General features: G+C 37.5%; 1 protein-coding gene across 2 annotated transcripts in view; it reads right to left on the reverse strand.

Moving 5' to 3' along the window:
• maea (macrophage erythroblast attacher, E3 ubiquitin ligase) overlaps positions 1-12468 on the reverse strand; it is a 34024-nt gene that overhangs the window by 7342 nt on the left and 14214 nt on the right. The window contains exons 4-6 of one of the 2 annotated variants that reach the window (XM_041268512.1): positions 2115-2237; positions 1554-1642; positions 581-689 (exon numbers count right to left, since the gene is read on the reverse strand). In XM_041268512.1, coding sequence (XP_041124446.1) covers positions 581-689; positions 1554-1642; positions 2115-2237 — 321 coding nt within the window. The remainder of the gene's footprint in view (positions 1-580; positions 690-1553; positions 1643-2114; positions 2238-12468) is intronic. The other variant, XM_041268521.1, reaches the window with a different exon arrangement.

A 12468-nucleotide genomic window follows, 5' to 3' on the forward strand; every position in this document is an offset into this window, starting at 1 on the left:
TAAATCAAAAAGTGTACACTGGAGCTGGAGCCAGTTAAAAGCAGTGAGGAGCAGCACCACAGTGGCTGGAGCCAGACTGGAACTGGAGCAGAGGGTCTCCATCAGCTCCAAAACCAGCCTGGAGCTGAAACTGTGGTACCGGAGCCAATCCAGGGCCAGAGCTAGCAAAGTCAGAGCACGGCCAACCCTATAGTGGGGTGTACATACTGTTAAGTAGAAGCCTCCTCTCTATGCATTTCAAAATACGCGCCGGTAGAAAGAAGAGTTTCCTGTGTATGTGTTTTTGAAGTGTAAAAGAGATTGTGTCAATGGTGCTTAAGCGCCAAGATTAGAGTGGTCTGGCACACAGGGCTTAAGGCCCAACTTAGCAAAGTTTTGAGATCAACCAGCAGCTCTGAACTGGCTGAACACTGATGGCTCGAACGGTCTCCTCTATTTTGTAAACTGTGTTCTGTTCCGATATCATTTTATACAAAATTATTTATGCAAAAACACAATTTGTATAAAATTAAAAACCAAACAGCATTTGCATGATTTACTTGAAGAATGAGGATGCAACATCTGCAAGTCCCATTGTTACCTTGTAAGGAGAAATATGAGTGTCGGAGGGAAAGGCCAGCATTCCCATCACCTGCCTGACCTCGTCCAGCTGACCTCCCTCAGCCTGGCTGAAGTGCTTCCTGGCATGCCTGGGGAATAAAAGAAGACTTTCTTTTTTTTTTTGTATTTTATTGTTTTATTTGGAATTGGCAGTTGTTTTTTACCCCATTTTCTCCACCATTTGAAATGCCCAACCTCTGTGCTGACTTGGGAGGGACGAAAACAAAACACACTCATCCTCCGAAAACAAGTGTCGTCAGCCATCCGCTTCTTTTCACTCTGCACGCCCGCCATGCAGCCACCTCCAAGCTACGGCGTCTGAGGACCACGCAGATCTGGGCCGCTTGCAGGCAGGCCCGCAGGCGCCCGGCCAGTCTACAGGGGTCGCTGGTGCACGGTGAGCCGAGAACACCATGGCTGATCTACGCCCTCCCCACAACGGGCGGCGCACGGCCAATTGTGTGCCACCCCCTGGAACTCCTGTCCACAGCCGGCAGTGGAACAGCCTGGACCCGAACCAGCGACCTCCAGGCTATAGGGCACATCCTGCACTCCACGCAGAGCACCTTTATTGGATGCGCCACTCGGGAGCCCCAAAAGAGTTCTGTCTAATACCAAACCTCTTTTCTTAGCACTGCAGAAATATTTTGAAAATGTAACTTTAAAAAAAAAAAAAAATTTAATACCTTAAAAGAAAAAGAAAAACTAATAATTTCTGATTCAAACAGGATCACTACAAAAACTGTGTGTGTGTGTGTGTGTGTGTGTGTGTGTGCGTCTGTGTTTATGTTTAAAACAAATATCCACTGTATACAATGCAGATTTCAGCTAATACTGGACCTCTGAAAAATCCTTTTCCCAAAGAACAAGCAGCAGGAGCCTTAGGTTTAATATAATTTGCAATGAAATTGTGTTATTGTTCATGAGTTCCATTAAGAAGTCAGTTCACATACCTGACTGCATCCATCCTTTTGTTTTGTCGGATAAGCTCAATGAACTCTTGAATTCGAAGGCTGAACTCCAGACAGCTCTGGAAGGAAAACTACATATGCAACCACATACATACTTACATTAAGTGCATGCAGAGAATACAGTGTGCTTCTATGGGCTACAAGGCTCCTTTCCACAAAGGGGTGGATTTAATTAAATATGCCATTATATGGTGACACTCAATTAAATAAACACAAAAGAGCTGTATATATCCAATACACGGCTTGTAGAATGTTAACACAATCATTGGGATGCTGGACCATTGTGATGCTTTTAGGACCTGACTAGCTATGGGATCAATCAGCCACTACGAACCAGACGAGCACCGATCAGCAGAATGGGCTGGTCCAGTTCCTATATTTTATCTGTGATATGTCTTCTAATGTCTGGAAAAGCACCATAGACCAGGGAAAGCTTCTAAAGAGCTGAAATTATTTACTTCATCCACCGATTATAAAACACTATAAAAATGGCTACTTTTTTCATGTTGGATTTCGTTTTTTTTTTTGCAGAAGGACATTCACCTTCATCTTTCGAAGTCTTGATTTGTTGTCGTGGCACCATGCCAAGCAGGTGGCGGTTTCCTGTCTCTCCAGGGACTCCTCAACCTCTTTAGCAGTGAGGAACATCTCGATATTTACAAGGTCCTAAGAAATCAAGAGAGGAACAGCAGCTCAGTGTGGTCACAAGAGGTCAGCAGAACACAGAGAGAGAGAGAGAGAGAGAGAGAGAGAGAGAGAGAGAGACAGAGAGAATACAAGCTCAGTGTGGTCTCATTGTGTACATGTGTTGCTTCCAAAGAGGCCCATACCGTACACAGTATATATTTTCTTAACTACCTGCCAACCGTTCTGTAACAGATGCATGCTTAAACACAGCTTATTTGTTTATCCACCTTGACAGGAGAAAAATAAATCTGTTTTATTAGCAGCTACAAGGTGGAACTGCGATTCACCGGTCGTCTTGTCTGGATGCACATGTATTAACTCTTCTTTTTATCTGGAAATGTGTAAGGTGCTAGGGAGTAATTTAAAAAAAAAATTGTAATAATAAAATAGGTCCAAAAGAACAAGCGGAGACACCATACTATCATCAAGCAATCTAATGTTAAGGTCTGTACCCAAGTCATTTAACAAGAGACCGATGTCATATTTATCCTGAATTGTAGCATCCGGTCCTGGCATGTCATTTAGCAATTCCACCTTACACGCAGCAAGTTGTTCCTGTTTCTCAGTTTCTTTGCAGGTTTTACACTGGCGTCAGATTGTACCATTTCAGCCCTGCCATTACTGATACCCTTGAATTCCTGAACAAGGTAGCAGCCCATAATGATTCCTGACAACCTAAAAAACTTCACTCCTAAAGGCTCTACTGAGCAAAGGGCAGTGGCAACCCCGGAATTGATTTCTTCCACCTCCGGAATGCAGTGTTCAAATCCAGCTTGGATCATCCTCAGTGGAGAGTAGTCTGTGTGACAAGAGCAGCAGCATGACCCCCAAAATCCTATCCAATCTCATTTTACAGCCCTTTCCATCTTTAATTATAACTTTCTGCTGCAGCTCTGGTGGAAATTAGATTCCAGTATTATAGAGCAGTGGTTGGCAATTAAATCTGACAGCAGGCCAAATAACCCACGGGCAGCCACAGGGCGGGCCACTTGAGAATCCCCCATGACAGGTCCCTTGCGGTAATATTAAAATGAAGTTCCGCTCTTGCTCAGCCCTTGATACAGCCCTGCCAGGAGGCATCCGCGGACCAGACGACTCCTGCCGACCGCTGGTATAGAGGCATGAACACTACCAACTTACATTACCCAAGAAGGTACAAAGTATTTAAGTACCAGATTTTCTGAATGTGCCTACCTTTAACATGGTCAGAGTTTAGGTGTGATCTATACACTCCTACTCTCAAAATATAATTACATAAACTTTTTTTTCTTTTTAATAAAATCAGGACTATCCAGTACAAATCATCAGTGTACCATCTGGCACAGCTCTACAGCAGGAACGAGAGCTCAGGAGAACTGGGCAGTGAGATTAAATAAGTGCCTCCCAAGTACATCAGAGCCCCCCTTCTCTGAAGCTTAAAGGGAAAACACAAACAGCTAGAAGCTCTAGAGGAGAAGGAAAGAAGCTGAGAGTTGTCCTCCTGCCTCTAGCACTCGTCTAAGTTGGCAGCTATGGTAAAGAGCCCCCCCCCCCCCCCCCCCCCCCCACCACACCACACACACAAAAATAAAGAAAAATATTCAAAATTATACATCCTTAAGGCATGTGACTGCAGGTTTACGAAGTGTCATTTTTTAAACTTATGGTCCCCTGCAGTAACATTTTACCCTACATTCTTCTATAAAACTCGACTGAATTGATTTGGTAACCAGCGACTCCTCCTTTTTGTAAAAGGACAAGACATGTCTTATGCATGACAACCTTGAAACGAGCAAAATATAAAAGGAGAGGGGGTTATAAACCTGCAGGAGATGAAGTAGACCACTACAAGATCTAAATAAAATGTAATAAACAACCACTCTCCCATGCAAGAGTTCCAGTAATGCTCCGACCTGGTTATAGAACCGATATTAATCATTTCAATTAAGTCAGCTAATTAAAAAATAAAATTACTTTGCACAGCCTCGCTCCATCCACTGTGCTGTAATTGTTTATTTCCACTCACCTCACCTAACAGGGAAATTATCTGTAGAGGAGTGGTGGAGCTAATGGCATCTTCAGAAAAAAAATAATACTCAATTCCAAAACTAAAAGGACCTAAAAAAAAAATAAGCAAACACATGAATCAACAGCACACCACCACCAAAATGAAAATATGCAAATAAAATATACAAAAAAATAAAAATCAGTGGGGTTCATGAGCTCATGAAGTACTGTAGCTATTTGCTACAATAGCTAGAAGTCCACAAAACACTACTAAAAGAAAGGCATGTTTAAGAATCATGCAATGAGAATCATAGAATTATAAATCACTTGCAAAAATGCTTGAAAACAAAGCAGAGGCCAGTTATGTTAAAATGCAGCTTGCTTGAAGGCACCACGACACATTTAGGCAGATTACATTGTGAAATCCAACAACCAACAGCATACCTTTAAAGCACTGTACAGCACTAGGGAAAGGCACTTTCATTCATTCTGGTAGGGTAGAGGTAGATCATTATATTTTTATATATATAGAATGTTGATTTCCCCTTGGTGTTAAATATTTAACTGGGATTTTAGTAAGAAAAAAAAAAAAGCCTTTTTTTTTCACAAAATATTCCTAACCTCTTAACCATAAAATCACGTCCTGTACTGCATCACTACAAACTCCCTTTGAGAGACAAAGTTCTTTAATGAAAACAGTCACATAAACAGTTGAGTATTTCAATCCAAGTGCGCAAGTTAAAAAGAGAGGCTTGATTTTAAATGTTGAACTGTTCAGTCATATCTCAGGCTACGCAGGGTTGAACTTGCCATTTGGAGGGGAGTACACAGCCAGGGATGGGCAGTATCACAAATGCATGCAATTGAAATGTATATTTTCATTACATTTCGTAGTTTGTCATTTGTATTTTAAAGGCTATTGCATATGTTGTGTACAGCAGACAGTTCATTAGTATTATAAATCAATAGTTGTCGTTGACAACCCTATAGTACGTCCTATTGGAAATTCAGGGGATTATTATTTGCTAGTAAGATTACAAGGTTTATTATGTGCAGGTGTGAGCGCAGCTGACTTCACCACAGCACACAAACAGAAAGACGTTCAGCGATGTACATTTATTAAACGGTACCTGGAAGAAAATAGTGAAAACAGGACAGTTCATCAAATACCAGTACAGCAACTCGACAACATATTGGTGAAATTTATCCCATCAGTCAGATGACAAAACAGACCTCCGTGGTATACTGGAAAGCATAGACAGGTTTTAGAAGTGACAAGTATGAAAATTCAATTTACTACAAATCTTTACAAGCTATTCTCAATGGCTACAACTGATTATAACACAAAAAATTACACCAAAGTGTGCATAATATAAGCCTGTAATCTTACTTCAACCTCTGGTGACATGGATAAATGACTCAATGTCATCTATCTTGCCACCAGAAGCCTCGATACGATTACATGCTTATTTTGCATACTCTGGTGTAGTTATACCTTATATTATTCAATTTTATCTATAATAAAGATCTATCTATCCATCTATCCATCTATATCTATCTATCTATCTATCTATCGGATTACATTTAAATCCATTTGATGGGTGGGTATAAACTAAATATTTAGCACCATATTTTGTTTGAGTATTGAGGGTATTCAAATTTAGACTGCACTGAGAGCAAACTGCACAGTTCAAGTTTGGTGATTGGAAATATATAACCAACCAAATCATAATGTTTCTTTAAAATAAGCCCTTCTTCACCACACCCGAGAAATATTTACTTGATGCAAGACCAGAAATATGGGCCCCGGGAAATAACTTCCATCTATTCTCCATAAAAAATAATAATAATAAAAAAAAAAAACTTTCAAAGTGATCTCATTCATTGAAACAAAACATAACCATTATAATGTCAACGAAATTACAGAACAGCTTAGATAAAAACAATCGAACGTAATGCTTGATTTAAAACTAGTTTGCATTGATACAGTTGTTTACAAAAACTATTTAACACTTTGCCAACCACATAGGGCTCAGTTAAATAAATAAATAAATAAATAAATCGCAAGTTAGTCAAAGATAAAGCGCATAAAACACTAAGCTTATGAATTTAATTGGTCATGTTGAAACGTATGCATTATTCACTGGTTTTGGTTCATTTATTGACAATACATTTGTATGGTTGACCTATGGAAATCTTACTTTGTTTTATTAAAGGTATTTAGTATTCCGATATGGAATTTTCTAAATACAATTGCATTTTGCATTTAAAATAGTTTAATCGAGTAGTTTGTATTTGGTACTTTGATACCCAGTATATTAAACATTGCCGTCAAACCTACGAGTAAATTGAGGATCGAAGTATCTACTAACAAAAATGTTATTTCAGATTTACCACCGTTTTCTAAAGGGAGAGAAAGAAAAAAAAATCGCTTTTCCAGTACTTGAATTTTATTAAATGAAATTCAAGCACATTCCAGATTTCCAGGACCTGTACGAACTCTGTGTACCTATTCAAAACACCTGGCCCAGTGAAGTCCAGTAGCACAGGGTGCACTACATTTTACAAAACATTTATCAGATTTTAATTTTCTTAAGTCCATGTCACCTACTTCACATTAGAGCCTGATTATACTTTATTAAACTACACTATAATAGTGTTCGAAAAATATATTAATCATGTATACTTTTGCGTTGTAACTAAGAAATGTACAATCATAAAGCTTGTTTTGAGTTCTTCCGCCAAAAAGCCCTGATTTCGAATCTTGACATCTGTGATGTCACCAGAGGAAAACACAAACCATAAACATGCATGCATGCATCTATGGCATAAACAAAACGATCATACACACAGGCCTTTTTTGTTTAGTTTTTTTTACCAGCCTTAAACAATTTTGTTTATATCAAAAATACATTTTTAAATAGATGCATCTGAAACACTTCACAGATATAAGAATGATTACCATTGAATTTTTTTTCTTACTCTGTGCACTAGTGCTCAATACTACTAGGCTATCCACTGCGCAGAATCAGTTATCTGCAAGTGTTGCATTTGTTTTTTCAGATGTTAGATATTATTATCATCATAATTATTATTATACAATACACCATTATCAAATAAACTCAGTAGCCCAAAACTACCCCAAAAAAATAAACATGAGCATGACTTTTCATACTGCTGACTTAATAAAAACAATAACGTCAGAGTACTATAAACCAGTATAAACTCATTGCGTTCTCTAGATTTATGACGCAGAAATCAAAAGAATGAATCCACTCATCCAGCTTTTTTAGGCAAGCTTTTGATTTTCAATGTTATCTTTAAGGTAATGTTGACATGCACATTATTGGGTAAGGGTGCCTGCCAAGAAATAATAATAATTGCGTGCAGTTCACAAGGAGGTTAAGCCTATATAATTTCACTAAAATCTGGGAAAGCATAAGTGTTTATTTCATGAATGGAGTTGCTATACGTGACCATGCAAGTCATCTCGTCAATGTAATATAATCAATGCTTTATTTTTTAAGTGGATGGGAAACGGTAAACACTGTTTGCAAGATATAAATGGTACAACAAACCATATATAGAAACACACTTTGTTTTATTGCCATAATGATCCTTTAGCCAGGGTTAACTGTATACAAGAACATTCAGACTTGCCGACCTGCAGAGAAGGGCGTGTGTCGCTCGCCAGCGTGGTTACTTTCTCTTGCTGGAGGTTCAAAGCAGTTTGGAATCGGGCCTCAAACCACTTATTCTTCCCCACAATTTCCTTCATTATACACCACACTCCCGCTGTCCTTAGTGTAATACAGACTACTCAAAAACATTGGAGAAATTCCTAATGATCGCTTTCACAGTCTGAAGCCATGTATCTCTCTCAGCTCTTCCTGGTATGTGTTCCCCTAGTGCTGTCACGCCAACTTCGTGCATCTCTGGTGGGTTGCTGGTATTTTCTGGAATTATTGATAGTTTTACGTCTCCCAGTGCTCTAAAATTGATCATAGAGATTTAATTTCTTGCTCACTGTGAAAATAAACCAAGTACAACCCCAAAGCCAAAAAATGATTTTCTATGTAATATATGGACTTTAAAATTACAGTACTGGGAACCCCAGTCTTTGGTGTATGCAGTGACCATCTAAATCATTTTTTGTGAACAGCAAGCAGACGTGAAAAGGGCTGGCAATTCTAGAGTTTTAGAGCAGCTCTTGCTTGAAGGTTATCTGTAATTGTTTCAGATAAATCTCCAGGGGTTTAGACACCATTAAGGCTGTTTTGCTTATGCAGCAGTCACTAACAACTGTAACTGATAAGGATTAAAAAACATTATCTACCATGGAAGCCACCTGAAATCATAAAAATTACAATTAATAAGGCGATGCTGTGTCCTCTTACACTTTGAGTCATCAGTCATGATTACAGACAGTATTCCAAAATGAAGGGGCGGAGAGAATGAAAAGTAGTTAAGATCCTCTCTAACTATATTCAATTGTGGCTAATCAGACCCTTTGTGTCTTCAGTGAGAATACAGAATTAACACACTAATAATGAAAATAAATAAATAAATAAAACACATAAGGGCAACACCAGTGTGTTCTGCATGTTGCTCTCCCACGGGTATATAAAAAGGTAGGGGGTAAAGTCTAATTAAATGATCTACAAACAGAGAATTGTATAATTACCAACTTAGAATTCAAATGAAGAAGGGGACAGAAGGTTATTCAGTGGTACTGCGTCACAAACCAGTAGTATTTTTCCTTAAACTAAATCTGTATTATTTTGAAATTAAGAATAGTGGTTTAAATTAAACTAATATTTTAGGTAAAATCATATTGGGTCTTTAAGGTTTCATTTTGTCTTACCAGTATATTACCACATGCAAAAAGAAAAAAATGCATTCTACTGAATGGATGTTTATTTAATTTGATTTGTAATTTGGTCAGATTTATGGGATTCTACTATTTATTTTTGCTAAATTAGAAAGAAAACGAGCATGCTTATCCCAACACACATTACAGGTACCTATCAAAGGAATTAATAACATGCACATGCAGAGTACTATACTGCAGTATATGTAGCGCTTAAAGTTTGTTTTCGTAAGAACAGCATTTCAAATTACATAGCTTACATAGCTCAAAGTGAAAGCCATTTTTCAGTAACTAGGGATGTACCGATTGTGATTTTTGGGGCTGATTCAGATTACCTATATTCCAAATCAATAAATACCAATAACAATGACACATTGGAGATAATGCCGATTAAAGATGATGCTACTTTATTAACTCATCAGCGCCAATTCCCAAACCGGTGACCCGTGCATCCCTAGTTTTAACTTGTGCTGCACATCGTCCACTAGAAAGAAAAAGAAAAAAAAGCAACACAACTTGTCCAGTAAATATTTGTATTCATGTTGCTTGACTTTCAAGAAAACATTACGTTATCACAAACCTGGTTTTCTGAAATAGAAATGTAACCATATTACCGAATGAATATTTACCTCCTAAAGACCCGGATCCTGAATGCATACCAAAGCTGCTCACCGAGCCTCCGACGCAGTTATGACTCCACCCCCAAGGTATCAAAAGGACTGCGCTCACAGATCTCTGTGTCTTTTTTTCTTCAAGCCTGCTGTAATCATGGACACAGCGACCTTGAAGTTTAATGGCTACATTTCTATTTCGTGGAACCAGGGTTATGATAATAACTTAATGTTCCCTTTCAAGTACAAAATGCAACCATTACCGAATGGGTCAGTACACCCAAGCTGTCGCAAGGGCAAGATTTCTAAATGACCAGAATGCTACAAGGCTAAGACAAGAGGCTGCCCTATGCGCTATCATTTGGAACCCCAGGAATTCGTTAGGGTGAAAAATTGAGGGAGAAACTCGCCTCTATGCCTGTGTTGTAAGCATCGGCTGGGAAGGCGCCATTAATATCTAGTTCCAAAACAAGGGTTTTGAGGATAATTAAAGGATAAGTGAAGGTATAGGGAGTAGCCTGCACTGCATATGTCTTTGACAGATGCACCCTGGAATAAAGCCCACAAAGTTGCCATGCCTCCAGTGGAATGGGCAGTGAGCTTCTCTGGAGGGTGCAAGTCGGCTCGCTCATAGGCAGTCCTGACCGTCTCTGCTATCCACTTGGACAATCACTGCTTAGATATGGCTTAACCATGGGACTTCGCCCCATAGCAGACAAAAAATAGTTTGGACTGCCTCCAACTTTTCGTCCTGTCAACATAGTACACCAGGGCCTGAACTGGGCAGAGCGTATGGAGCTGTTGCTCGTTGGACTGGAACGTCTCCAATTCCACAGACTTCAGCAAAAAAGCAGGACTGGTACGGAGTGTGACCTTTGTCCAGCCCTCTGTAAGAATTAAGTAAGCTTTCACGATAGTAGTTTGTTTGTGTGTTAGGCTTTTTTTTTTTTTTTTTTTTTTTTTTTTTTAAATGGAAAAATGGGAAAGTGGTGATTAAGTCAGCCTGAACCATTTCCAGTGTTTTTAATGTGTTTATTGGCTATACACTGATCACATTTTTTCTGTATCGGGTGTTTTATCAGTTAAAACCAAAAAGCAGAAGACTAAATTATATTATAGTAATTCATACTGTATGTATTATATTGTGTTTGTGTATAAATGTGTACTATGAAAGCACAGATTAAAAGTAACACTAACATATAAACCTGTATGCTAATCAAAAGTTTGGAAACTGCTGGGTTAAAGGTTTGGGAAAATCATAACTGACACGTCCCTAATCTAAACCTGTGTCGGATCTACAGTAAGACCCTGCTGGAGTTTCTCTTTGTTTTTACAGATATAGCATTGACAAGATTCAATTTCCTGAGAAAGCCAATAAATGAATTGCTGAAGAATGGATAGGAGGATTGCTGTATTTAGATTTAAAAAAATAAATTACAAAAACAAAAAGTACACTCTTGAAGACAGCCTGGAATGATGTTAAGAAACATCACTACATAAGAGTAAAAGTCTAGGACATGACCACAGGACTGTACATATTTGCACAACCATGTTCGAGAACCAAGATCAAAACCGGGTTTGCTGAAGCCTAGTCTATCTGGCTTGGGTAGTTATATTTTCATGTAAACCTTTTTTTTTTAAAAAATCCACAACCTTACAAAAATGCTTTCATTGGGCATTCAAGATGTGACCATGGAAATAAGATTAGCTCAGAGAACATAATTCATTAACGTGTGACCAAATATCAGTGAGCGAAATGCTGGGAGTTATAATACTTTCGTTCGTTTAGATAATTTGTTAAACCATGTTCAGGATCTTAATGAGATGATAAATACCTTTAGCATGGAAAAAATTATTTTGATATAATACCCTCCAAATGAATCTTATCATTTGTAGATTACCTTATTTAAATTATGTTCTGACCTTGGTTAGAAATGCTGGCAATTTGAATGCATTATTTTTTTCGCATTAATTTTGATAACTTTAGCTTTTTGTACAGATGTTCTCATTTTGGTTTGCTTCATGCTAATGCATATAGCAGAGAGGTGACAACAGCGTAATCTTTCACAAACCAATATTGACCAATACATTTATTCCACTACCTAGATACAGAAAATGTTTAGGTTTTCTTTTGTCTTTATTGTAAAAATACATTACTGCTAGAGTATACATACACTAAAAACTAAAACTAATAAAGTACAAACATGGTTTCAATATTGTGGCCATTACACCCTTAAATACATTGAGTGCAATGATCAGATTGAAACAGATGCTCAAATTGGTTCAAAGCATCTTTTCAGGATTAGTAACTAATGGCCATTTGAAGGAAGAAAAAAAGTGTAAACATATTACAGATTTTGCAAGAGTTGAACAGCACTGCAGATTTCGCAGCTTCTCAGTGTACCCTTGACAGTCCCAATTTTACATTTTTTTTTTTTTTACATATATATATATATATATATATATATATATATATATATATATATATATATATATACATATATATATATATATATTACACATATATATATATATATATATAATATATATATATATATATATATATATATATATTATATATACACACATATACATACATATATATATATACATATATATATATATATATATATATATATATACATACATATATATATATATATATACACATATACATACATATACATACATATATATATATATATATATAGTTTCGCATACACAGAATATGAGATGTTTTCCT

Source organism: Polyodon spathula, chromosome 1 (assembly GCF_017654505.1).
Source record: "Polyodon spathula isolate WHYD16114869_AA chromosome 1, ASM1765450v1, whole genome shotgun sequence".
NCBI classification, from domain to species: Eukaryota; Metazoa; Chordata; class Actinopteri; order Acipenseriformes; family Polyodontidae; genus Polyodon; species Polyodon spathula.